The sequence below is a fragment of the Tamandua tetradactyla genome, chromosome 12 (genome assembly GCF_023851605.1).
Source record: "Tamandua tetradactyla isolate mTamTet1 chromosome 12, mTamTet1.pri, whole genome shotgun sequence".
NCBI lineage: Eukaryota > Metazoa > Chordata > Mammalia > Pilosa > Myrmecophagidae > Tamandua > Tamandua tetradactyla.
The window spans coordinates 25,379,569-25,407,123 of NC_135338.1; the positions used below are offsets into that span (position 1 = coordinate 25,379,569).

Genomic DNA, 27,555 nt, shown 5'->3' on the forward strand with positions numbered 1-27,555 from the left:
AAAGGCAGCTAACTTTCATCTGAGGTTCTTTCTTATGTGGGAAGGCACAGGGCGATCTCTACTGGCCTTCTCTCCAGGCCTCTGGGTTCCAACAACTTTTCCTGGGGTGATTCCTTTCTGCATCTCCAAAGGCCTGGGCTGAGCTGCAAGTGCTGAGATGAGGTATGCTGAGCTGCTTGGGCTGTGTGCTACATTGAGCTCTCTCCTTTAAGCACCAGCCAATTAAATCAAATGTCATTCATTACAGCAGGCACGCCTCCTAGCTGACTGCAGATGTAATCAGCAACAGATGAGGTTCACGTACCATTGGCTCATGTCCACAGCAACAGAACTAGGTGCCTTCACCTAGCCAAGTTGAAAACCGAATCTAACTACCACAACAGGGTAGAATAGGACAACTATAAGTCCCTGGTTTCATATTCAGCTCTGAAAGAGTTAACAGATAACTCTGAGTCCCTTCTTTCTTATCTAGCTCCAAAGGAACTAATGCAGAACTGCAAAATTAGATGCAAAGTTCCTGGAACAAAAATTCCTCTAAAGCCCCCAAATCTCCTTAAAACCATTGAATTTTCCCCAAACCATAAAAGCTTATAAAACTCTGGGCCCAAAGCAAATTCTTAGTTAATAATAGGAGGCATTGGGTCATAAAGACTGTTAAGCATTTGTCCAAAGACAAATTTTAGGTATGTGACAACAAACCATGAGTTCTGCCGGCTCTCTCTTCCTAGAACAAAGAAGACACCTAGTATTCAAAGGTTACTATGGAAACCTGCCACTAGTAAAACTTTCCTTTAAAACAAGCTGGCCCACTCCACTCAGTGCCCATTCCTCCCTTGGACATGCCCACATAATATGTACTCTCTCTTTTTAATAAACTTCTCTTTGAATAAACTTTACTACTTCTGCCTACTGACCCTATCATTTCTAAATTTTTTTAGTTTTGAGACTATCTAACCTGGATTGGGGCTCAACTAGCATCATTGCCAGCAGAGCACCGGTTATAATAGTGTCATGAATTCTCATGTACCCATCATCTAGCATCAATACTGTCAGCATTTTGTTGATCTTGTTTCATCCATTTACCCATTCCACTTTTTGTTGTGTGTGTGTGTGTGTGTGTGTGAGGGCGTGCATATTTTAAAGCACATTTCGGACGTCATATTATTCACTCGTAAGTACTGTTGTGTGTGTTTCTAAATGCCCATTTACTATTGGTTCATTCGAATCAGAGAAAGAGAAATGGCTCTTCTGAAAAGAGCAGGAGCTTTTCTTCCCAGAAGCCCCAAGCAGAGCTCCTCGAGCCTCAGCTCACTGTGGCAGGGACGCACAATTCCAACCCCGCAGTGGAACTGGGGGCCCAGCCCCCCACATACACACATACATACACCTTGCGGGGAAGAATGATAGCTATTGTGAAGCACTCAAATTAGCACTTACACTAATTAGGACTAATTCATCTAACCCCCACCAGAACCCCCTGGGGTGTCATTATCTCCAATTTGCAGCTGGGGACACTGAGGCACAGAGAAGTTAAGTAGCTTGCTGGAGCTCACAAAGCTGGTAAGTGTCACAAACTGGGAGTTGAACTCCAGAGCCTGTCCTTTTTAAAAAAAAAAAATTGTGGTTAAGTATATATAACGTAACATAAATGTTACCATTGTGACCATTTTAAAGTGGACAATTCAGTGACATTTTGTACAGTCACAATGTTTGGCAACAATCACCACTGTCTAGTTGCAGAACTTTTTCATCACCCCAATTGGAAACCCCGAACCCCTCTCCCCACAGCTCCTGGCAACCACTAATCTGCTTTCTGCCTCTACAGATTTGCCTATTCCGGATATTTCTTAAAAATGGAATCATACAACATGTGGCCTTTTATGTCTGTCTTCTTTCCCGTAGCATAATGTCTTCAAGGTTCATCCATGTAGTGTGTATCTGTACGTCATTTGTTTTTATAGCTGAATCAGCTTCCACAGTATGGACAAACCTGTTAAATGAGCTCTAAACTCAACCTCAGTGTCCTGGGTTACAACATGGCTCTCAGCAAAGAAGGCGCACAAAATGGGCACAGATTGGAGAAAAAGACTTACCGGAAATAGGACAAGAAAAAGTGGCCTGTGCTCTGACTAATCAGTTTCGGAGAAGTTTCCTTCTTGTGGATGTTCAATCAGCCGCTAGAACAGACCTTGCCTGACAACTTCCATTTTCCTTCTTTTTATGGGCTTTAAATTCCCGAAACCCCCCCTTCCCAACCCCCATCCCACCGCTGCTTTGGAACACCAGCTTTCACTTGGTGTTACCCAATTTTCAAATTGTTATGCTGTTAATAAACCTTTCTTCTTTCTATTTGCTGCGGCAGTTCTTTCGACACACCACCTTTCTTGATCCATTCATCTACTGATGGGCATCTAGATTGTTTCCACCTTTTGGCTATTGTGAATAGTGCTGCAATGGACATTAATGTATAAACACTTTTTTTTTTGAACACTTTCTTTCAATTATTTTTTTAACACTTCACAATCTTGCTCTGTTGCTTTCCGCAATGGAGGAAGCAGCAAATACCCCCAAGGAAAAATCCTGGGCTGTGAGTGGGCAAGGGGAGGGGGCTATAATACTGGAGAAGCAGCCAATACAGAATCGCTATGGGGACCTACAATCTGTGCCTCATAGGATTTTCTTTTATTATTATTAATTTAAAAAAATTTTTTTAAATACCAAAAAACACCAAACAAACGCAAACATTCGTAACTTTTGATCATTCCATTCTACATATATAATCAGTAATTCACAATATCATCACATAGTTGCATATTCATCATCACGATCATTTCTTGGAACATTTGCATCTATTCAGAAAAAGAAATAAAAAGAAAACAGAAAAAAATTCATACATACCATGCCCTCCACCCCTCCCCCTCACCGATCACCAACATTTCACTCTAAATTTATTTAAACATTTGTTCCCCCTATTACTCATCTTTATTCCATACGTTTTACTCATCTGTTGATAAGGTAGATAAAGGAAGCATCAGATACAAGGTTTTCACAATCACACAGTCACATTGTGGAAGCTGTATCATTATACAATCATCTTCAAGAAACAGCCTCATAGGTTTTTGGGTCCAGTGGAGAGTCTAGTGAGAGGCAAAGAGAAAAAAAAGAACAAAGAGAGGAGAAATCAGGAGAAGGTCACGTGTGTTTGGGAGACCAGGCTGGTGAAGGACCTTGATGATCTCAGTGAAGCAAGGATAAACCGAAAAACCAGAGCATGTAAGGAGGTGGAAGGCATGCATGGCAGGCTGTGGTGCTGTGCAGGCCACAGATGTAAGAGCAAAGATTCATGTGCCAGGCGTGTGGGCCAGGTCTAGGAGAGCAGCAGTGGATGCAGTGAGGCAAGAGGGTGGACTTGGGATGGGCACTGGTTCTAGGTAGAAGGAACAAAGCCGTGTATGGACTGAAAAGAGGCAGCTCTGGCTGTTACTTCTGGGTCAGCTGCTGGGAATTGGATTTGCTGGCACAGGGTTCTTGAATAAACCTACTCACAAGGCTTGGGTTCCTTCACTTCCACACAAATACAACCATTTTCATTAAATTAGAATAATCTCTTTATAGAACACCTTTTTCAGAGAGAACAAGAATTCTAAGATATTCAAAAGATTGTTTATATGGCATCCTTACGTGTATTTGTAATCCCTTGATTTCTTTGCCAGATTATTTGCTAGTGTGATTGGCTCAAGGAATTTCATACTATTCCTGATTTGTGTCAAATTTCTAAAATCTGAATATCTAAAAAACCTGTCTGTGTATTCCCTACTATGCTCAGAGACCTTGGAGATGTGTGGGGATTGACCCTTGGCAAGCTCAAAGTAGTGCCGGGAGGGGGCAGTTACTCTTAACCACAATGCTACACTGCCTCTCATTTAAAGAAGTTTTGTGAAATGTTATTTGGCCGGGGAAGATATTTTAAATCTAAAGATTTCTACCTTTTTTTGGTTTGCTAAAGCTGCTGGAATGTGATAGACCAGAAATGGGTTGGTTTTTACAATGGGGATTAAGTTAAAATTTACAGATCTTAGGCAGTGAAAATGTCTAACTTAAGGTATCCACAGGATGATACCTGGATGCTGAAGATAGGCTGCTGGCATCTGGGATACCTTTGTCACATGGAAAGGTGCATGGCCAGCATCTGTTTGTCCTTCGCTCCTGGATTTTGCTGTTTTTAGCTTCTAGTTCCAGTGGCTTCCTCTCTGAGCCTCTCTAGGGCTTTTCTCTAAACTTCTCTTGGTCTTACTTTGAATTTTATCCCTTTTATAAAGGACTCCAGTAAAATAATTAAGACTCACTCCCCACCTACAATAGGTCTGTATGCACAGGAATGGGGTAAAAGAACAAGACCTTTCCTGGAGTAAATAAAAGCTTCAAACCACTACATATTCTATCCCAGATCTTTGAATATATTTATGCCTAACAGTAAGTGACATCAAATAAGTGAGACCTGAGCAGCAAAAAATGCTCCCCCTCCAGGATAAAAAAATGGTGAGGGTATTGATTCTACACGTTATGGGTACTTTTGAATATTAAATCAAAGTTGTTCCCGTTGTTCAGACTCTGACTCCCACATTTCTCATGGCGTTTGGATGCTCCCACAAGGCATAGCTTCCCTCAGCTCTCCTTCCAAATTGTGTCATGCTCAGGCTACATCTTGTTCCTGCCCAACTCCCAAAATATTGTCTAGTCTGTTCAGGCTTGGGAAGGAACAAGTGCCAGTTTTTGCTGCTTGTCATGTTTCTAGAGGAGACTTGCCCCAAGTTAAAAACCTAGCAAGCATAGGCCTTGGCACAGCATAACCGACACAGGGAATCTGGGGGCTGAGTCATCCTTCCACCTTCCTGTTTCTGCTCCCTAGATTCTCTCACTACCACACAGGCCATTTTCTGCCAGTCTATTTGTGCTGCAGCCATGGCTTCTTGTCTGGCAGAGTGCCCTTTGCACATGGGAGACCAGACCCTGGGTGAAAAGGGATCAGGGATTATAGTTGTCCTTGTCTTCTCCTCTCCCACGTGTCTCTCTGCTCCACTGCCCTATTTCTGGCTTCTGGTTGGCGTTAGCTAGCCTAGCCAGAGTTAGAAAATTCCTTGTCCCTTGGGTTCATCTGAGACTAGCCTGAATTTCTTAAAATAAAACTTATGTGGGAAACCAAAGGAAAAGGAAATTGAAGAGACAGTATGCAAATAAGAAACAAGTACATTCCAGAGCACAGACTAGCTCAGTGATAAGCAGCTTCCACAAATTACCCTGGTTGGCACCCAGCCCTTAACCAACCAAACTCTGTATATAACGTCACTATGCCTCCAAATACTTTAGGAGCTACCTTGTGTACTAGGCCTCTTTTAAGCTACAAATTAGACACTCGCGCTGAGCAAACATAGGCCTCTAAATGGAATATTTCACTCATAAACTCAAGGAAAGGGCAGGGACATACCTCATCTCTAGGGGCCCAAGCACCAACAGAATCCTCTTTTCATCTCTGTGCTGTTTGAATCTGTTGTAGACCCTAGAATAACCAAGTTCTTGAATCCTCATTCAATATTGCTGGGTGGGAGCTTTTTCAATCTGTCTATGGAAATGTGACCCACCCAATTGTTGGTGGTACCTTTTGATTAGATGGTTTCCATGGAGATGCATCTCCTTCCATTCAAGGTGAGGTTGCTTACTGGCACCCTTTAAGAGGGACCCACTTTTGAAAAAATCTTAGAGCCCCTGTAGCCATACACATTTGGAGATGAAGAAGGAAAACACCCCCAGGGGAGCTTCATGAAACAAGAAGCTGGGAGAGAAAGCTAGCAGACTTCGCCATGGGCCCTTCCAGCTGAGAGGGAAACCCTGAACTTCACTGGTCTTTTCTGAGTGAAGGTAATCTCTTGTTGGTGCTTTAATTTAGACATTTTCATAGCCTTGCCTTAATTCGGCCTTAGAACTGTAAACTTGCATCTTAATACACTAATACATTGTCTCTTTTAAAAACCGTTCTGTTTCTGGTATATTGCATTCCGGCAGCTTGCAAACTAGAACACTCTCATACTTGCATTTCTCTGAATGCACATGTCATTCTCTCCCACTCAGAATAATTTCCTTCAAGGCAGGAAACTTGGCTGTTGGAAACTCTAAAATTTCATACTTATGGTTTTTAGTATTTTAGCCAGGTTCAGCTTGGGTCACAAGTCCACTGTGGAGTATTCAACTGTAGTAAGGGGGAGACATATGTAAGAATGCAACAGCACAAGAGGTGGCACTTCAAATCCATGAGGAAAAGATGGGCTATCAAAAAATGGTGTTGGAAAAATAGCCATTCAGATGAAAATATAAGGTTAGATTCCTACTTCATATCATTCATAAAGAGAAATACTAGATGGATTAGAAAGCCAAAAATGACTGTAAAAGTGTCAGAAAAAATTGTAGGAGAATATTTTTAAGCCTTTGGAAGAGGGAAGGCCTTTTGAAGACATGAAAAGTAAAAGGAGTAAGAATTCACATCTAGTTGGGTGGGGGTGGGGGGGAAGCTTTCTGGTGTAAGTGCCATTTGCATTTGAAGTTGGCCTTAGGCTATTGATCCTATATATGTATATATTAGTGATGGCAAGGAAGATTATAATAGCTAGCATCCTTTCTTTGAGGCTTACCATGTGCCAGATACTACTCTAAGCACTTTACATGTATTAACTCAATCCTATGAAACATGTATATCATTCTCACTTTTCAGATAAGGAAATTGAGGCACAAAGACAAAGCAACTTGCCCAAGGTCACATAGCTAATAAGAGGCAGGACAGCAGTTTAAATTCAGGCTATTCAGCTTTTACTCTCAACTACTGTTCTACTGTATATAAATCGCTTATTTTTTTCAGAATATTAAAGAATAAAGACTGAAACAAAAACAGCATATTACTTTACAGTCTAGATAATCCATTAGTATCTATATTTCAGTATGTCTACTAACAAATTCAGAAAATGCAAATGAAACAGAAATATCAAGTATATCGAGTACAAAATGCAAAGTGAATGTCTCTTCCCCCAAAAGGCAACCAGGGTGAACAGTTTCTTGTGATTCTTTCCAGAAAACCTAAAACTATAATTGCATTTTAATTTATACATAAGGGATAAAAATAATGCAGACTTTTAAGCATTTGGCTTTTTTCTTGTATATATCCTTGGTTTTCTTTTAATATTGCTACAACAGATATTTTTGTTATTTTTAATGGTTGCAGCATATTCTACTGTATGTATGTGCCATAATCCACACTTAACTGACTCCTATTGATAAAGCTTTGGAAATTTTTTTTTCTATTATGAACTGTACTGCCATGTAGTTTAGGATTATATATGTTTACTGTATTCCTAATGGTAGGATGGCTGGGCCAAAGGAATTGTACATTTAATTTGAATAGATAATGCCAACATGCCCTCCTGAAAGAACACTGAGACACGCTCCTACCAACTGCCATTGAGCGCTCATTTCCCATATCTTTGCCAACAAATTTGTTAAACATTTTGAGCTTTTCCAATCCAATGACAGAAAAACTGCATTGTATTATGGTTTTTATTCGCATTTCTCTTATTATGAATTGAATATCTTTTCATAGGTTTCTTGGCCAGGCATTTTTTTTCTAGAAACTGCCTATTTTTATCCTTTATTCCTATTTTTCAATTAAATTTATTTTTCTTGATTTGTAGGAATTCTTTGTAAACAAAGAAAATTAGATCTGTGTCATGTATGTTACAAACATATATTAAATTTTTTTTATGTTATATTATATTATTCTAAATTTTGACGGTGTTTTCATTTTGTTTAAAGTGTTTTTTTAAAAAAAAATCATAAGTGATAATTTGACTACTTAGAAATAAATTCTTCCAAGGATTCTGGGGTTTGTATCTGCTTAGAAAGACTTTCTGTACCTCAACTTATAGAGAAGTCCATTTATTCATCTGGAATAATAAAGATTATTATTGTTACTAATTAATGTGGACTTGGATGAGGCGAAACTCTGGGATAGGTGTTGAGCTGGAGAAGAGGCTGGTTAACAGTGGGGGAGGAGCTCCCCAGGGCTTGGACTAAGGTGACGGAGCAAGAGTGGAGATGACGGACTGGGAAGGTAGGACAATAGGGCTCAGCTTTTGGTTGTATATATGCTTGATGCCTGGTAGGTACTTGATATTTGGCTGCTTAGTTATTAAAAGAGTCTTTTAAAATGTGTTCAAGGAGTCAGTGAATGAAAAAGTATTTGCAAAGTCCCGTTGAGGGGATGGTGAGAAAGGGGGAAAATTCAACTTCCCCAAGTGGAGAATTCTTGATATTCTCACAAGCAATGGAGACAACCAAAACAATAGGCTGAGCCCTCAATCTTGGGGTTTGTTCCTATGAAACTTATCCCTGCAAAGGATAGGCTATGCCTACTTAAAATCAGGCCTAAGAGTCACCCCCAGAGAACCTCTTTTGTTGCTCTGATATGGCCTCTCCTCTCTCTCAGCCAACACGACAAGCAAGCTTACTGCTCTCTCCCTCTCAACTTGGAACATGACTCCCAGGAGTGTGGACCTTCCCGGCAATGTGGGACAGAAACCCTAGAATGAGCTGGGACTCAGCATCAAGGAAATGAGAAAAACTCCTAGACCAAAAGGGGGAAGAGAGAAATGAGACAAAATGAAGTGTCAATGGTTGAGAGATTCCAAACAGAGTTGAGAAGTTATCCTGGAGGTTATTCTTATGAATTATATAGATATCACCTTTTTAGTTAAGGTATATTGGAGAGGCTGGTGGGAAGTGCCTGAAAATGTAGAGCTGTACTCCAGTAGCCATGTTTCTTGAAGATGATTGTATAATGATACAGCTTTCACAATGTGACTGTGTGATTGTGAAAACCTTTGTGTCTGATGCTCCTCTTATTTACGGTATGGACAGATGAGAAAAGCATATGGATTAAAAATAAATAAATAATACAGGAACAAATGTTAAAATAAATTTAGTAGATTGAAATGCTTCTGATCGATGAAAGAGAATGGTAAGGGGTATAGAAAAAAAATAGGGGAAACAAAGGCTAAAATATATTGGGTAGATGGAAATACTAGCAGTCAATGAGAGGGAGGGGTAAGGGGTATGGTATGTATGAGGCTTTTTCTTTTTTCTTTTTATTTCTTTTTCTGAATTGATGGAAATGTTCTAAGAAATGATCATGGTGATGAATATATATCTACATGATGATATTGTGAGTTATTGATTATATACCAAGAATGGAATGATCATATGGTAAGAATGCTTGTGTTTGCATGTTGTTATGTTTTTAAAAAATTAAAAAATTAAAAAAAAAAGTGTTCAAGGAGTATGATATGCACAACCTGCTCTCAACTGGTCAGAAAACAGATGGATAGACAGATGATAAAATGATATGGCAAAGATGGCAAAATGTTTACAACCCATTGCTCTGGGTATCTTCTTGGTTTCTGGTGGGGTGTGCGTGGGTATGTTGGGCATTTTCTCTGTATGGGGTTTGAATTATTTTTACAACTGTCCTGTAAGTTTGAAATTATTTCAAAATAACAAGTTAAAAAATTGTAATGAGAAAAACAAAAAAAGAGTCTAACAGCATTAGATGCACTTTGTTTAAGCTCCAGCCAAAGGTGTCCGGTAACCTTGGAGGATCTCAGGTCTCTACACAGTCAGTGGTTTTAATCCTAAATTTATATTGGGTGTTCCAATTTTCTCTGTTGTCAAACATCTTTGTGCCAGGTCCACAGCATGTAGTTTTCAGATCTCTTTCCATCATTACTTTGTGTTTGTTGTGTTGTTTTTTAAGTTGTTTTTTCTTTTGTAATGAGCCATTGGATGAGATCTTGTTTCTGGGGTAAGGAGCCAAGTGGCAGCAATCCCACTTGAGTCAATGGCTCAAGCATCCTACTGCAAATGCATGCTCTGAGAAAGAGGCAAGAAAATGAATTGACCTAAATTTGAATTCTTCTTTCCCCAAAGATCCTATCCCTGATTTCAAAGATCCACAATATGGTTGATATATTAAACAAATATGTGGAGTTAAAAAAAAAAAAGACAAACAGCTTTTTGCTTGTTTGTTTATTTTTGGGAAGTGCATGGGCCGGGAATTGAACCCGGGTCTCCCGCATGGCAGGTGAGAATTCTATTACTGAACTACCCTTGCACCCCTGACAAACAGCTTTTTTAAAAGTTTTAAAGTACCAGTTTTCATCTATCAGACTGGTGAGATCTAGAGCCTGATAATTGTTAGGGCAAGGGTCTAGGGAAGCTGGCACTCCTCTACATTGCTGGCAGAAGAGTTAATTGCTGTACTCTGTTTGGAATGCAACTGGCAAGATTAACCAACTGCACGTTTCCTCTGATCAAGCAATTCTATACAAGATGATTCATTGCAGCATAATTTGTAGTGGCAATAGATGACAATCATCCAAAATGTCCATGTATAGACTGGTTAAATTATGGCACATCCTCAGATGGCATACGTTAGTCATTAATGCTTGTTTATGTGTAGAACAGCTCTGGAACTATACACTAGAAACTGATAGCATTGGTAGCCTCTTGGAGGGGCTGAGAGGTTGGAGAACATGGATGGAAGAAAATTTTTTTTTACCTTCTATATCTGATGAATGCATTACATATCTCCATTCCCAACCCCAACTAAGGAAAATAAAAATCTAATGGTGGTAAGGTTTACTAAAAGTTTTTAGAACATAGGAAACTTGAGATAAATCCTAACCAAAATTCCTTAGGAAACTAAATATCGAGTTGCCCTATTACTCAGCAATACCACAACTCGGTATATACCCAGAAGAGCTGAAAGCAGTGACACAGACTTTTGCACACTGATGTTCATAGCAGCACTATTCACAATTGCCACAATATGGAAACAATCCAAGTGCCCATCAACAGATGAGTGGATTAACAAAACGTGGTACATATGTGTGATGGAATATTATGCAGCAGTAAGACGAAATGACGTCCTGAGGCACATGACAAGATGGATGAGCCTTGAGAACATAATGCTGAGTGAAATCAGCCAGACACAAAAGAATAGGTACTATATGATTCCACTTTTATGACCATGGTGAAGGTAAAATCAGAGGCTTATAATACAGAATATAGGGGACCTAGAGATGCATGGAAGCTAGAGATGGGTGAACAGTTAGCCAGTGAGGTTGAACTTAAGGGAGTAGATAGAAGTGAAGGTGGTTCACTAGTGGATCTTTAAGTAATATTACCATGTTGAAGGTGAACATGATTGAAAGGGGCTGTATAGACCCATGTGTCCCACCAATTAACACTACAAATATAAATAAGTCCTTGCATGAACTACTGCAAAAGTAGGAATCTTGTACAAAGAGTATATAAGTTCGGGGTATAGGGAGAAAGCTGCCATTGCATGCTATAGGCTATGTTTAACAGGAAAACATCAACAGTTGTAAACAATGTGGGGAGGGACAAGAGTTAAGAGGTTTAGATTTTCTGTTTAGTGAGGGTGTGTTAATTGGTTAACTTTCTCCTGGGAACATGAAATTATCTAAATTTAGAGTGGTGATGGACTGTTGACTTTGGACATTATACATGATGCCCAATGAATGGAGGCGTCTGAAGGATGCACTGACTGCGAAATAGATTGGCAAATGATGGTGTATACATATGATCGAATATTGAGCTGCTACAAAAAGGAACAAAGGTGTGAGGGATGCAACATTGTGAATGAACTGTGGGACATTTGGTGAGGCAAAATAAGCCAGAAACAAAAGAGCAAATATTGCATGGTCTCTTTTAGAAAATACTTATAAGAAAACAGGGGCCTAGATTGTAAGTTCTTTATAGCAATCACATTTAGTCTGGAGTAGTAATTATTATTTTTGGATTTTGAGAGGCTGTTTTATATATGTATAGCCTGGTATTTAGAGAAAAGAATGAAGCTGATCAGGTTGGGGTGAAGGTAATTCAGAATACAGGGGTAAGGAGACATTATCTATATTTTAGAACCTCATCTACTCTTTGAGACCAAAGGAAGAAATATTTATTTTGTCCAGTACCTGAATTTTCTGTAGCACATAATCTAGCTCAACCTGTCTGGATAGATCGTTTGAACAATCCAAACATGGGGAGCCCAGAATAAGAACAAGGGCCTTTAATTCTGTATAGCTTACTGTAATGCCTGGATACAACCCAGAGTATATTAAGTATATTAAGATAATCAAAAAGTATTGGCAAGGTCCCTTGAGGGATGGGAGAAAAAATATGGAACATTAAACTTTACCACCAGGGAAACCCCAGATACTGTCAAACATTAGGGACACCCAAATCAAACCCTTGATCTCGTGGTTAGCTCTTGTGAAGCTTATGTATGTAGCACAGCTTAGCCTTCCTATAGGTGTGTCTACGAGTTACTTCTGGAGGACCTCTTTTGTTGCTCAGATGTGGCCTCACTCTCTCTAACCCAACTCTACAAGTGAAATCGTTGTTCATCCCACTACGTGGAACATGACACCTAGGAGTGAAAGTCTCCCTGGTGGTGTGGGAGATGACTCCCAGGGATATGCCTGTCCCTGGGACTGTGGGATTGACAGTGCCATCCTGACCAAAAGTGGGAAAAGAAGTGTAACAAATAAGGTATCAGTGGCTGAGAGAGTTCAAATAGAGTTGAGAGGCTACTCTGGAGGTCGTTCTTGTGCAAACTTAATTTAAATGCTACTACGTATCATAACTTGCCAACTCCCAACCAAAGCCATTCCTACCAATCCTAAAGAACACCTAGGGCATTATATAAGATTCTACAAAGGTTCCATGTACTAGGGTAACTTTCCAGAAGCCTACAACCTCCAGATGGGTCCCTGGACCAGGTTAAGTCCTGAAATGCAGAGGGGCCAGCCTCTCCAGAACAACTAATTCCATCCCCCTATCCCATATTATCAATGGCCCCTTCCAACGTGCAAGAGTTAGAGTGGACATAGCCCAAATACCTCTAAAGAGTAGGAGAAAGATCAAAGGTGATGGTGGAGTTATACAGAGAAGGTAGGGTTTAACAAATGAGTATATGTTGCTGAATCATTATATTGATATTTCTTTTAGTCTCCGGCATCTAAGGAAGTAAAACCTGAATTTGTGAAACCTAAAATTGTGAAATTGTAACCCATACCAAACTCTGAAGTAAAACCAAAAATTGTGAAATTGTAACCCATACCAAACTCTGAAATCTGTTCTATAACTAATTGTTGCGATGCGCTTTGAAATTTATTGCTTTTGTTGTATATATGTTATTGTCACAAAAAAAAGAAACAAAAAGTCAATTGTGATGATAAATGTACATCACAATATGATGATATTGTGAACCACTGATTGTACACTTTGGATGATCGCATGGTATGTGAATATGTAAGATATATAAACAAAAAATAAAAAATTAAAAAAATTAAAAAAATATATATACAAACTATAAAAATATACACAAAAGAATGCTTGCTTTCCTTCAAAGGAACACTTTACTTTTGTACTAGTCCTTACATTTTTTTAGTTTTCTAAAAATTTTTAAATAAAAATTAACAAATAAAAAAATCCTAACCAATGGGTCATTAGTTATAATGGGAATTCACTTAGAGAAAATTCAAGAGTTGAAGGTCATCTGATCTTTCCCACTCACTCTTTTTCTCTGCACAGAACATGAGGAAAAACGATGGGAAGGCTCAGAGCAGGAGAGCACAAAAAAGTCACAAAGCCAAGAAACATGTAGGACAGATACTTTATTGTGGCTTGCTTGTAGTAAAACATTTAACTTTAATATGTACTTTTTTTTTTTTTTTTGCTGGAGACTATAGCATGATACTTAATGTCTTGAGCCTTATTTATGTCAGTCTAGTCGATGGTTGCCTATTTTATAGTTCAACTAGATAGTGGGAAAAAGTCAGGGAAATCTGGTCTTATCCCAATTAAGGGCTGCAAAATTTACAGCTCATTAGTATAAAGTGCTTACATTCAGTGCAAAACAGGGAGACTCAGAGGGGAAGCAGATGCCAGGGAATGATGTTTCCTGGGAGACAGATGCGTTCCATGAGTCAAGGAAGGAAAAGCCTTTTGTCGAACTTCTCTGAAAAGGGGTCCAGTATTTTCCTTGCAGTCTTTCCCCTCTCTAACAGGATCAAAAGTTTTAATTTGACAGATATTCATAATAGTTATATATTTAACAACAAGGAAAAACTTGATTCAGAGGTAAATGCGCAGGGCTTCTAAGCATCAGAGATACTGACTTCAGCTTTCAGTTCCTATTTGCCTCAGCATCAAATATGATATCAACAGGTGGAGATCTGGTTGGTGGGAGCTCAGAGCTGCAGAGCTTTAGAGCTTTCTTTAGGCCCTCTGTTTGCAAATCAAAGTCACTGAGTCTGAGAGATCTTTTTAAAACACAGTCACATCTCTGGTGGGAAGACAAATTAATGCATATTTTAAGTAATGTTTTTATTTTTTTCATTACTTAGTCCTTTATTCTATAAATTCTGTAGAGTATAAACTGTGGACTAGGCATGGATCAATAACAACAAGCATTTTTCCCTGCCCTCAGATACTTTCCTGGATGACAGCAGACAACAGTACAGGGTATTGGGTGCCTAGAGAATGGGACACCAGTTCAGTGGGGTGGGAGGGAGAGGAAAACTTTTTTTCAAGCTAGTGCACATTAAAGAAGCACTTTATTGGGTTTTCCACCAGGTGGACTTGACCTATTCTTTGTCCCCTCCTTCTGACTCTTGTTCCATAGGCCCAACTAAAAAAGAACCCTGGATTTTCTCTGTTAAGACACAGAAAAGAAGCACATTGCCTTCTTGATGCCTGCCAGGCACCTCCATATCTATCCTGGGGTCCTGAAGAGACTGAAGGGGAGCAGGAGAGTAGAGGAAGCTGTTTCCTAACCAAACTGAGAGATACAAATGGGACTATAACTCAGATTGGAAAGTCTGGATATTCCTTCCTAGGATAATGGCTACAATTTTCTCTCCCCAGACTGAAAAAAGTATCCATATTCTCAGTCATCAACTTTGCAGCAGCGATGTTCAAAAATGCCTGCTCTGAACCTGTGGGCAATTTACCTGCATCCCTCCCTATTGGAGAAGTTTGTCTTTCTCTATCCTCTGGCTGAGACAGTGTGCCCTTTGCCATGTCTCAGGCTCCCAGACCTGTTCACTTTGATTTGCATCTGTAACTTTGAAAACCCCTTGACTCACACTACCTTCCAAAGACTCACACTAACTCCTTGTGCTTATGGGAGGAGACATTTGGAGAACAACCAGCTTTATTCCTCAGGTGACACTGGGACCAAAGCCAACTCTGAATTTTGGGAAGGGAGAGAAGGGGAAAAGAGGCAATCCTTTTGGTTTATAATTTTCTGTAAAACCCTTCTGGTTAAGAGGAGCTGCTGAAGCATCCCCACACAGAAGGGACTGTACAAATAGGATGACCCGGGTTAAGAACCAAAACGCAGGGAAGGTTTCCAAACTGCTAAAAGGCTAAAGTAAAGTGCCTCTTCTCAAAGGAAGAGAGTTCATTGTTCAGAAATGCTCAGGTGTAAACATGAGTGCACACTCACTCACTCTGAGGTAGAAAGAACTAACCATCTCCAGACAGGCACACACAGACCCCACCCAGAATTTTATAGAAACATGGCACTTGCGTGAAAAGCCCTGCCCTTGCCCAACATGGCTCGAGGGACCAGTCTAGCTTCACCCCGCCTGGGACAGAGCTATGGAAGTCACACTCCAGTGGAGGAAAGAGGCGGGGAGCACCACCATCACCTCCCTCGCCACAGTTCTCAGGCTGTGCTTTGCTGGTCCCACTGCCCTGGGTCACTTCTTGGAGCCTGAGCCATGGGCAGCCCGGGTGCGGCTTGTCAGAAGCCACTGGGCACAGATATCTTGCACCACCGCATCCCCGCTGCTCTGGGCAGCCTGCTGCACCCGCTGGACAAGGGTTGTGGCTCGTGAATGTTCTTGCTTCACAGCGATCAGGTAGGCAGAACGCAGTTTGCAACATGTCAGGTAGGCCTGAACCTGGCAATTGGATATAAAAGATGGTGGAAACAATCACTAACAAATCACCAAGAAATATACAGAGCTGTGTCAGAAGGCTCAGGCAGATGCGCTATCACTTTTCACTTACTGAATTAATAATTAGGTTGCTTGCCTTTTATTGTATAGTAGTAACTCTAAATGTTCTAGACATTAAGCTATTGTATTGTATGATTTTATAGTAAAAAAATGTTATAAAAAATAAACTAAATATTTCAAAAAGTAAAAGGCAGGCAGATTCTGGCCTCTGTGCAATCCTTCTGAGACACTCCCCCTTAGTACCCCAGGCTCTCCAGCTTGCTCCTGATTTCAGAGCCACAGGTTGTGAGTTTATGTTACTTGGGTGTTTATTTTATTGATGATGTCTCCTTGACCAGACTTTAAGCTCAGGAGGGCATGAACAACGTCTGTTTTTTCGATCTCTTGTATTCCTGGTGCTTAGCACAGGGCCTGGGAGGTGGTAGTTGTTCAACAAACACATATTAAATGAATGAGTGAATGAATGAATCAATGATCACACTTTCCCCACTACAATAGATCCCTCTTCATTTTTTTATGTTTTCAACCTGCTGAATTGAAAATCCTTTAAGGAGAAAATTTGGGGAGGAAAAAGGCATATATACCCCAGGTTGACTTGATTTTTGTGGTTTGGATCAAAGGTAGTTTGGAGAGGGGTGTCTCCCGCCCTCTGGAGCGCTCACCCTTGGGCACATTCCAGGCTTGGTGGAGACAAAAGCCCCACCCCCACCCCTGCCGCCTTGATCTCACCGGCAGCACGTCCTGATGAGCCAGGGTTGTGGGCTAGTGTCCAGAAAGGCCCCTCACCTGCTGCCTTTCTCCCACCATGGTCCCCCCGGCTGGCGGAAGGGACTCTTCTCTCTTTGTGTCTGGGTCACTAAGGTCTCTTTTTCCTGTCTAAGCCTCCAGTACAGATAATCTCCTATAGCTAGAAGATGCCCAACATGTCCTGAGCTCGCTAAGGTGATTAATTCCTGCTTTTTGAGGTATCCACTCACTGCCTTAGGATGTCAGCTATCACTGGTCTACTTCGCACCTGTGTATGTGAAATATATATCACAAGTGTGTTAAACATATATCCCGACTTGGCAGGCAAAATTCCTACCAAGAGAAAGACATTTTATCAGAAAGTCTAGAATAGGAGTTGAATGAAGCTTTTTTTTTTTCTCAGCAAGACCCCGGGGCTTGAGATCACCCAAGTACATTAGAACAGCTGCTGAGAGAAAAAACCGGAAAGTTAAAGTCTGTCTAGATTTTGTGTGTGTCTTTTCCACGAATAAAGCCTCTGTCCTATTGAGTGTGCAGGGCAGTATTGGCTTGAGCATGCTCTATAGTCTAGGACTCAGGAGACCTGAGTGTCTGTCGGGCTGTTGGTTTCTCATTCTGATCCTAGGACAGTAATTCTTTACATTTCAGAACGCTGGAATTCCAACTTTTCTGCAGGATCATATCAGGGTGTTGTAGAAACACCTGAAAGGTTAAGAACATGCCCTTCCTCTCCCACAACAGAAAAATACCCTGCGAGTTCAGTCTAGGGTATTGACAGTGCAACCACGGAGCAGCTCCATGGTGGTATAAGAAGCTATTGGCCTCTGGCCCTAGTTTCCTTCATGAGGGACTCAGTTGCCAGATCATTCTACTGCTAGGGTAGCCAGGGAAGCTCGAAGCCTGGCATGGTTTTCCTGCATCTCTCCTGGCCAGTGGACCATGCTCCAGAAGGCAAGAGTATCCATCCTGAGGTTAGCCACAGACAGGGGCAGCTGGGAATACTTTCATTATGCCTGGCACTCATCACAAAGGCAATGTGAAGAAAACTGATTGTTCTAAAGAATGAGTCAACAAAGGACATTTGCTGAATGAGGGGTTGGGTGGGACTTTTTTTTATTGTAGATTGTACCCACTTCCCTTTAGGATAAAGAAGTATCTGTTCACTTTGGTTATCCATTCAATCAGCCACCTTAAACATGGAAATGGGGGTTCTCCTAGGGCTCTCTAAGAGAATACCTTAGTATAAAATACAGATTCAAGAGCAGCCTTGTTTCTTGAACATTTGTCTTGAGGATAAAGAAAAAGGAAGGCAAAGGCTCATGCAGCCAATGTTCATGTGCTCCCCCCATCTATTTCTATCCCCTTCTCCAGTCTCAGCTGCACCTCTGGGTAACAAAGAAGTGGAGATACAAGGTTGTACAGAACTGTTGTGGGGAGCAAGTGGTAAAGAAAAGGCAAACCTGAGGCACTATTCATTAGCCTCATCGGGGTCTGGAGATGATTCTGCTCACCTTGTTGTCATCACTGTGTATTGCCTGGATCAGACCCTCCAGCTCCTGTGCAGGAGGGAAACAGCAGTGGTAAGGGGGAGAAGAGTCCCCAAGCGCTGCAGCAGGGCCCAACCCAGTCTCAACTCAGCCACTCTGACTGCAGGTTGGGGCCTGCTGCCAACCCTGACCTCCTCTAGAAGTATAGAAGCTCAGCTCTGTTGGCCAATATATACCCTCAGATACAAACAGTATTAGATGATGGGATATTGAAGGGCAACTTCTAGAGTAGAGGTTATCACCATGAATTTTCTTACTAGGGAATAGTTGGTTCATTATTATTACAGAGGGGTCAGAAAGATAAGGATATCTTGTAGAGTTTCAGGGACATTACAGGAATCTAAAACTGAGAAGGGGGATGTGAAGACATTGAAATAGGCAGGTAGAGCTGAGAGGCATGGGAGTGAGCACACCTGGGGTGGGATTCTCTTGAATGCTTCTAGGCAGTTGAGGAGGATGGTGTCCCCATCGCTTCTGGCCGCCATGCCTGACTCACTGACACACTTGAGGAGCTGCCGGATCTCACTGTATTTCTCCCTCTCCACCAACTGCCGGGCAGCTCTGCAGTAGGTGGTGGCTGCATCCAGCTGGAAGTCCTAGAACAGACCACGGTACGGTGGGCTGAGGTCAGCAGGGGCATCAACACTGGGAAGGGAGTAACAGTTGAAAGCCTCCCACCATGCTTGGAACAGAAAATCACACTGCTCGTAATCAAAACAGAAAACACAAATATAAGGGAGAAAAAACAAGCAAAACGTTCATCTTTCAAGTCAGGCAGATACTGAGGAAGTATTCACAAAAGCCCTAATCTTTTTTATTTATTTATTTATTTTAATTCAACATAACAATACACAAGCACAAACATTCTTACCATATGATCATTCCATTCTTGATACATAATCAATAACTCACAATATCATCACATAGAGTATATTCATCATCATGATCAAATGAACATTTGCATCAATTCAGAAAAAGAAATAAAAAGACAACAGAAGAAAATTCACACATACCATACCCCTTACCCCTCCCTTTCATTGATCACTAGCATTTCAATCTACTAAATTTATTTTAACATTTGTTCCCCCTATTATTTATTTATTTTTAATCCATATGTTTTACTTGTTTGTCAATAAGGTAGATAAAAGGAGCATCAGACACAAGGTTTTCACAATCACACAGTCACATTGTGAAAGCAATATCACTATACAATCATCTTCAAGTAACATAGAAAAGCCCTAATCTTAATATCTAAAATGGTACATCTCACACATTGCTGTGTCAATTCCTGAATATATTCTAACCAAATTCCCAAGACAATTCATTCTCTCTAATGAGGCACTTTTCCCTTGGGAAACAGATGTTGCTGCCCTGGACACTTGGGGTTCTATTGAGAGGGGCTGTAGTATTTGAAAACAGAGTAATTCATTAAATGAGTTATTTGCTGAAAACTGCCAGATAGATACCTTAAACTCGATCGAGGACAAGTTTATGCCACAGAGCCTGGGGAGAACAGTCCCTTTATCTGCCCACCTGGGCAGAGCTATGCCCAACACTGACCAATCATTTATAAGACCACTGACTCTTGAGACATGCACAATGCACAGGACACCGTCAGTCAGGTGCTCTTTATCAGATCCCAGGGTGTCTGCATGCGTGAAGGGTGGCTGTGGTGGTGCAGCTGGAGAGAATCTATCCCTTGTGGTTTCACGGCTCAGCTCCAGTCCCTGACCCAGTGCTGCAGCCTTACCTGTATCCTTCTATCACAAGCAACAGGAACTGTGTGCCCAGAGCTGGCTCCGGTACAGACAGAGGGTGGGGAGACAGTGCTTGCTGTCAGCGGCCCAACCTACCATGAAGAAAATTCCCTGGCTGCCCCCTTCTGCTCGCTCCCCTGGGAGTGCAAGCAGTGGCTCTGCAGGGTAACAGCTATGGGCAACTGTCTGGTACTAGTTTAAGGTTTTTATTTGACAGTTTTTGATGAATTTGTTCTTGGTTACCTGGCTTTTGGCAGTGGTCAAAGTCAAGAATTTGACCCAGTTTTATAATAGCCACATCCTAAGTTTTATCTTTGATGTATGTGCATCATCCTACTTTCCCTGGGATAAGAATTTTCTGAAGAAGAATCTTTCGTGGAACTATAGCCAGGTGTTGCTTGCCTGCGGCATGACCCCAAGTAACCCAAGTCATACCTGTAGAACACGGAATGCCATTCCAAAACCATCTTCTACATTTTTCCCTCCTAGCATGACCTGCAAAGGGGAGACAAACTAGTGACTATAGAAGCAATAATTATTGGGTTATTCCTCAAACAAGGATGTTGCTGAGGTCCCCCGATTTATTCAATTATTTAACAAATATTTGTTGAGACTGTACTAAGTATCTGTCACTAGGGGTATGTGCTGGTTTGAAATGATGTATGTACCCTAGAAAAGCCATGTTTTAATCCTAATCCCATTTTGTAAGGGCAGCTGTTTCTTCTAATCCCTATTAAGTACCGTATGTTTGAAACTGCAATTAGATCATCTCCCAGGAGATGTGACTCAATCAAGAGTGGTTGTTAAAATGGATTAGGTGATGACATGTCTCCACCCATTCGGGTGGGTCTTGATTGGTTTACTGGAGTCCTATAAAAGAGGAAACATTTTGGAGAATAGGAGAGATTCAGAGAGAGCAGAGCAGAATGACATAGCCACAAGAAGCAGAGTCCATCAGCCAGCGACCTTTGGAGATGAGGAAGGAAAATGCCTCCCAGGGAGCTTCAAGAAACAGGAAGCCAGGAGAGAAAGCAGATGACACCATGTTTGCTATGTGCCCTTCCAGATGAGAGAGGAACCCTGACCGTGTTCACCATGTGCCTTTCCAGTTGAGAGAGAAACCCTGCACTTAATCGGTCTTCTTGAAACAAGGAAGCTTTCCCTGGATGCCTTAGACTGGACATTTCTATAGACTTGTTTTAATTGGGACATTTTCTTGGCCTTAGAACTATAAACTTGCAACTTTTTAAATTCCCCCTTTTAAAAGCCATTCCATTTCTGGTATATTGCATTCCGGCAGCTAGCAAACTAGAACAGGATACAAAAGTGATCAAAAGGGACTTGATTCCCAGCCTTTCATAGCTCACCTTCTAGTGGGGATGCAGCCATCAAATGAACAGGTAAAACAATAAGTGAACAATTACAATTGTGATAAGTGTTCTGACAGAAGAAAATTCTGCCAGAGGTCTGAAGCGTCGAACATACCTTGCAGGCGACATCCATTTTCATGTGGTTATTTCCAAACAGGGTTGGCAGAGGCAAGGTGCTGATTTGAGAAGTCCCGGCACTTTCACACCGATGTAAGAACCTGGTCACTTCCATCTGCAGCTGAAGTGTATTGATGTGCCTAAGGTGATGGGAGACACACACTCTAGCCTCATAAGGGGTTTCAGGAGTGATGTGACTAGGGCAGGTGACTGAGAAATCAAGATGGCAATAGAAAAGGCAAAAGAAATATGTGGAGGGCGAAGAGACCCAAGATTCCCTCTGAGCTGTTTTGACAACACAAACACAGGTGACCTGATGCCCCATACTGACTTGCAAAAGTGCAGGTGCGCACGATGGAACTGGATCAGTTCCAGTCATCCAGTCATTGGTATTACTGAGAACTACTCTGCCAGGCACTGTGTTAGCTGCTAGCAACACAAAAGAGGTCAAGAGAGATCTGAACTCTGCCCTCATGGAGTTTACAGGCTAGAGGAGAGATGAATAATAAACACATCAAATATTTAGCGATTAGGGCTCTGAAGGCAATAAATGGTAGTGACGTGGGCATTTATTTTAGGTGGTGTGTACTAAGGAAAGGGATCAGCAAGCATAAAAGCCAAGACGCAGGAAAGGACTTGCTGTGTTAAAGAACCCTCAGAAGGCCAGTGTGATCAAAGCTAGCATGGAAGGAGAGTGTGGCACGAAATAAAGGTGGAGAGGTAGGCAGTGGCCAGATCATGCAGGACATTTCGCCTATTGAAAGGAGTTTGGAGTTGAGTCTGACTGTAACGTTGGGTCTGATGGTAACGCGTGATCCTAATGCATCCCCTCCTTCCCTCTTCTTCTAAAAGCTCCTCTGCATCCCTTCCAGACATACTATCGTACAAGTATAGTTCTTTTCAGGTGTTTTTCTGGAGGGTTCTTGGAATGTACATGAACAGCTGCATCACCAAGTTCCAGCCCTTTCTGTTCCCTCCGCTCTGATCAGTCCCTAAACTTTGAGCTACCTTGACACATCAGCTGCATTCATCTTCTTTCGGAAGAAGGTAGTTTTCTTCTTTCCACTGCTGCGGGATGTTTCTTGGAGGTAGATCTTCAGGTGGTCCTTGGCCTTAAGCAGCCATGAGAGCTTCTCTCCTAGTTCTGTATACGTCTTTGCCTTGTGACTGAAGAACCGAATACAGGTCATGGCGGCTCGGACTTGGTCCTAATAGGGGCATATAAATGTTCAGGTCAAAGGAGGTAATGGATATGGGTGTGGAGTGTGGTGAGAATCCTGATCTGATTCTCATCTATGAAGCCTAGTTGCCAACATGTATTCACACCCCACCACTGTATCAGTGACTCCAAGCCCCAAGAGATCCTAAGGCAAACCAACTGGCTGAATTCTTGCTTAGATCATTATCCCAACACCTTTTCTCCATTCAACTTTTTGTCTTCACTCTATCTTTGGAATTGAAAAATTCAATTTCTCTGTGATTTAGTATTGACAACCTTTAGTTAGATAGGGAGAAATTTATTCCCTCTTCCATCAGGCATCTTCCCTTGAAAATACTGATTTTTCTATCACTCCTAAATTATAAATTCATACCTCATGCTTATCTTCAAACTACTACATACTTCATTTTTACAAATTTCTTGATTTCTGAAAAATGCTACTACCAGCAAGACTAAGGTTTGCCTCTCTAGGTTGGAAAACGTAATCATATTTAACAATGTAGGAGAGCAACATGGATTTACTCTAGGGTTGGTCAAATAGCAAGGCTAGGCATCAAATGACAGTCTTGTTCCCTCATCTCATGCAGCCTCCCCCTGGGTGGCAGGGTGTCACCAACAGAGGCAGAAGGCAAGATGGGGCTGCTATTACCTTCATAAACTGCTGCAGCTCGTATAAAATGTGGTAGTAGTTCTTCTTCTGTAAATGTTGGCAGGCAGCAATCAAGTACTTTCCCCAACTTTCCAAGGTTGGATCAATGGATTCTAGCAAGTTTTCCAAAGTATGTAATTTTCCACTTTTATAGCTTGGCTGGAATATGCCTTCTATGAAGACTTCTGGAGGACTCTCCTGGAACAGGGCAAGGTGAGAAGTCAGAAGTCATTTGCCTAGTTTTGGCACTGTCTGGGATCCACTCTAAATTTCCTTCCACTTACACACCCCAGCATCTTCCTAGAACGGTGCTTCTTAACCTTTTGTGCATCACAGGTCCCTATGAGAATCCTACTCTAGCAACTGCTCTACCTCTCGCTTCAGCTACTATTATCTACATTCATTATCCCTGGTTTCTCTCTTGTGCTTTTCTTTCGAACCCACTCAAATCTAGCTTTTCTGCTCACAACTCCATCGAACTGCTCCTCAGGTCATCAACGACCTCTAAACTGTTAAATCCAACAGTCTATTCTTGGTCTTCGTGCCAACGGACCCATTAGTCCTTTTCAATACCGCTGATGATGGCTTCTTCCTCCTTGAAAACATTTTTTAATTTGGTTTCTAGAACATCCTCCTCTCCCCGTTTTCTTTCTATTTCTCTGGCGACTCCTTGTCAACCTCCTTTGCTGATTCTTCCTAATTTCCCCAGAGTTTAGGAGGAACCTGTTCACTTTCCATCAATACTCACTCTCATGGTGATTTCAGCTTGTCTCATAGCTTTAAATATTATCTATTTGCTAATGATGCTTAAGTCTATATCTCTGGCTTGTTTTTTCCTCCTTAACTCCACAAACTTTATATCCAACTGCTTACTCAACATTTTTTCTTGGGTAGCTAATAAATTTGATACATCCAAAACCGAGTTCTGATTGATTCCCCCAAACCTGTACTTTCTGTAGTCTTCTCTTTCTCAATAGATGGCAATTTCATTCTTGTAGCTTTTCAGGTTAGAAATCTTAGAGTCATCCTTTCCCTCACCCTAATGTCAAATTCATCAGCTAAAATCCTGTTGGCTGCATCATCAAAATATACCTAGAATCTGATCACTTCTCACACCTCCACTGCTATCCTCTGGCCCAAGCGATCATCACCACTTGCCTGGATCTTTGCAACAGCCTCCTCCCTGATCTATCATCGCCCACTCCCACCTCCTTCCTGTCTAATGCCAACAAATTGAACTGAGTGACACATTGAAACATCAAGTCAAAGGTCATGCAGTTTCTCTTCTGCTCAAAATCTTCCAGTGGTTTCTCTCCTCACAATATAAAAACCCAAATCTTCACAATGCCTTATATAACGTGGCCCCCGTTGTCTTTTTCTGACCTTATCTGCTACTGCCCTCTCCCCAGCTCACACTGCTCTAGCCACTCTGAACTTTCACTTGCTGCTCCCTCTCAGACGGTGCTTCCCTCACACATATGCATGGTTCACCCCTTCACCTCCCTCAGATCTTTACTCAGTGTCCCCTTCCCTGGGCACCCTATTGAAAACTGCACAAACCAATATTCCCCACCCCAGCCCACTGCTTCATTGTGTTACTACGCTTCACAAACATAGTATATATTATTTACCTGGTTTACTGTCTCTTTCTTTACCATAAGTTTTATGAGGGCAGATATTTTTGTCTATTTGTTTCACTGCTGTATCCTTAATGCCTGGAGTAGTCCTTGATTATTAATAAATATTTGATGGATGAATGAATAAATGACAAACATTATGGACCAACTCCTTAGAAAAATGCACACATATTAAACACTGTGAACAATTTCAGGGGATTCACTGATTGCCCCCCCCCCCCCCCCTTGAAGCTCATCTGTGGTTCAGAGACATTGAGTTATATATCCCCAGTTTATGGTGACAGAAAGGGAAGAGAAATTAGCTTACAATTTAGACTTTAGATTAGGAGTAAACTAATGGCTAGTAAGGAATAGTTATAAATTCACAGTAGTGTAATTGTAATGGCCCAGTAGCCCTTGGCATGAGCTCTTTAGAAGTGAAGAAGATTGGGGCTTTGAAATCAACCACAGTGAATGAGGGTGAGGGATTTCCTTCCCAATTTTGATTGTTCTTGAGAAACCTAAAAGTTATGGGCCACACTTTTAGAAGCAGGAAGATTAGTTCCATAGGAAAGGTAGATTTCCTTCGAAGAACAACACCCTCAGAACTTCTATTTCATTCATTCACTTACCCACTTATTCATTCACACCTGGCACTAACACAGATAAGTAAAATTTAGGCCTTCTCCGTTCGAATGGGGAAACACGCTTGTAAACCCATCCTTGTAATCGAGTGGGATAAATGCAGCAACCGACTATGTTCTGGGTATAATGCTGGTGCAAAGGAAGAGGTGATTAATGTCCTTTGAGTGTTCTGGGATGGCTCAAGAGAGGGGTCCTGAAAGGATGAACAGGAATTTGCTGAGAAGACATGGGGGTGGGGGGCACATTTCAGATAGGAGAAACAACACAGGCAGGCTCATGGAGGTAAGAAAGTGCAGGGAAAATGAAATAATTTCGTGGGTATTGATAAGGATTTGTGGTAGAAACAAATTGGAGAAATAAGGTAGCTTGATTTCTTACGTGCATGCCAAGGAATATGGACTTTCTCCTGTGGCTATAGGGGTCCACTGAGGCCTTTCAGATAGGGAAAAACATGAATTTATTTATGTTTCAGAAAGCTCACTCTGTGGTAGGTAAAGTAGTGAAAAGACAGGGGATAATTCTAAAAACAACACTTTTCACGTTCTAGGTATTCAGCTGAGATTTTTACAATGTTTTTTTTTCCCTTCCCCTATCAGCTTAAGAAGAAAGGTAAGGTATTTTAGTTCAAGGGTAATTGCGATTATAGGAGACAAAAAAAGAAGCCTTCTTTTCTATCTGTGACAAATATACAGCAGGGGCAGTGCTGTAGTCAGCTTATCCCAAGATAATTAAATAAGCAGCTTAACTCTCTGAGCTAGTCATTAGATAGAGGGAACAGAACTGGATGATTTCCATTTGTAATTTGTGCTTTGGAGACGTGGCTTTACCTCAAAATTCTTTAGGAAACTGAGGAAAAGAAAAAAGTTAACAATTAGACTTCAAATAATAAAACTTCTACATTATTTTCAAGGCCTATTGAGTAGCTACAGCAGTAGCTGAGGCTGTAATGAAAACATTCTCCTTTCACTGTCCTGTTAGGGGTACTGCTACCACAGTTCTGTGAACTGTTGACTTCACTTGGACCATCCTAGAAAATGTCCCTATTTGTAAACATTCATTGGCTGCCTTTTTGATTTAGCGTGGCAAACTGAAATTAAGTATACCGCAAGGTTTCTTAAATTTTATGTGAAATTTGGTACAAATTAGTCAATTCCTCAGAAAGTTAATATGGAACATTTAGATTAAAAAAGGACCTGACTTTGCTCAACAACTGCTCCAAGGAAACAGTGCCTTTCAGCAATATCTTTGTCTCCAGTGGGAGGAGTGCACAGACATGAGAAGAAAAATGTAGCACATGTTCTCCTTTGCTGCGGGTATTTCCTGGCCCTTGCAGTAACAACTGAGTGGACGAGTAGCTGAGTCAACAGCAGGACTCAGTCCCAGGGCAAACATGGAGGCAAACAGAACTATGAGGACAAGGAAACATCCTCTACTTGCCTTTGGTTCTGGTTTTTAATCCTTCTTTGATTCTATATTCTTCCTTCCCTTCATCCTGTCTACTCTGTCCTCTGACCTCTATTCCCACTCAATTAACTTTCTCCACTAGCACATTTTCCATGATTACTCCCTTGACAGACTAATTCTTTCTTTGATCTCTCTACTATGATTTCCAGTTCAAGTACTCCTTCCCCACTATAAATCCACTGAAATACACAAAGAAATCTACACATCACAGTACACCTTAGGCAGGAACAGCCTATTTGTTGCATATTATTTACAACTCTGCTTTCTGCTGAAGCC

At 41.3% G+C, this 27,555-nt stretch overlaps 1 protein-coding gene across 1 annotated transcript in view; it reads right to left on the reverse strand.

Moving 5' to 3' along the window:
- Positions 1-13,834: 13,834 nt before the first annotated feature.
- ZFYVE26 (zinc finger FYVE-type containing 26) overlaps positions 13,835-27,555 on the reverse strand; it is a 95,986-nt gene continuing 82,265 nt past the window's right edge. Inside the window, exons 36-42 of the mRNA XM_077122810.1 lie at positions 23,555-23,752; positions 22,695-22,894; positions 21,685-21,826; positions 20,635-20,694; positions 18,856-19,038; positions 18,407-18,451; positions 13,835-16,091 (exon numbers count right to left, since the gene is read on the reverse strand). Coding sequence (XP_076978925.1) covers positions 15,888-16,091; positions 18,407-18,451; positions 18,856-19,038; positions 20,635-20,694; positions 21,685-21,826; positions 22,695-22,894; positions 23,555-23,752 — 1,032 coding nt within the window. The 3' untranslated portion in view covers positions 13,835-15,887. The remainder of the gene's footprint in view (positions 16,092-18,406; positions 18,452-18,855; positions 19,039-20,634; positions 20,695-21,684; positions 21,827-22,694; positions 22,895-23,554; positions 23,753-27,555) is intronic.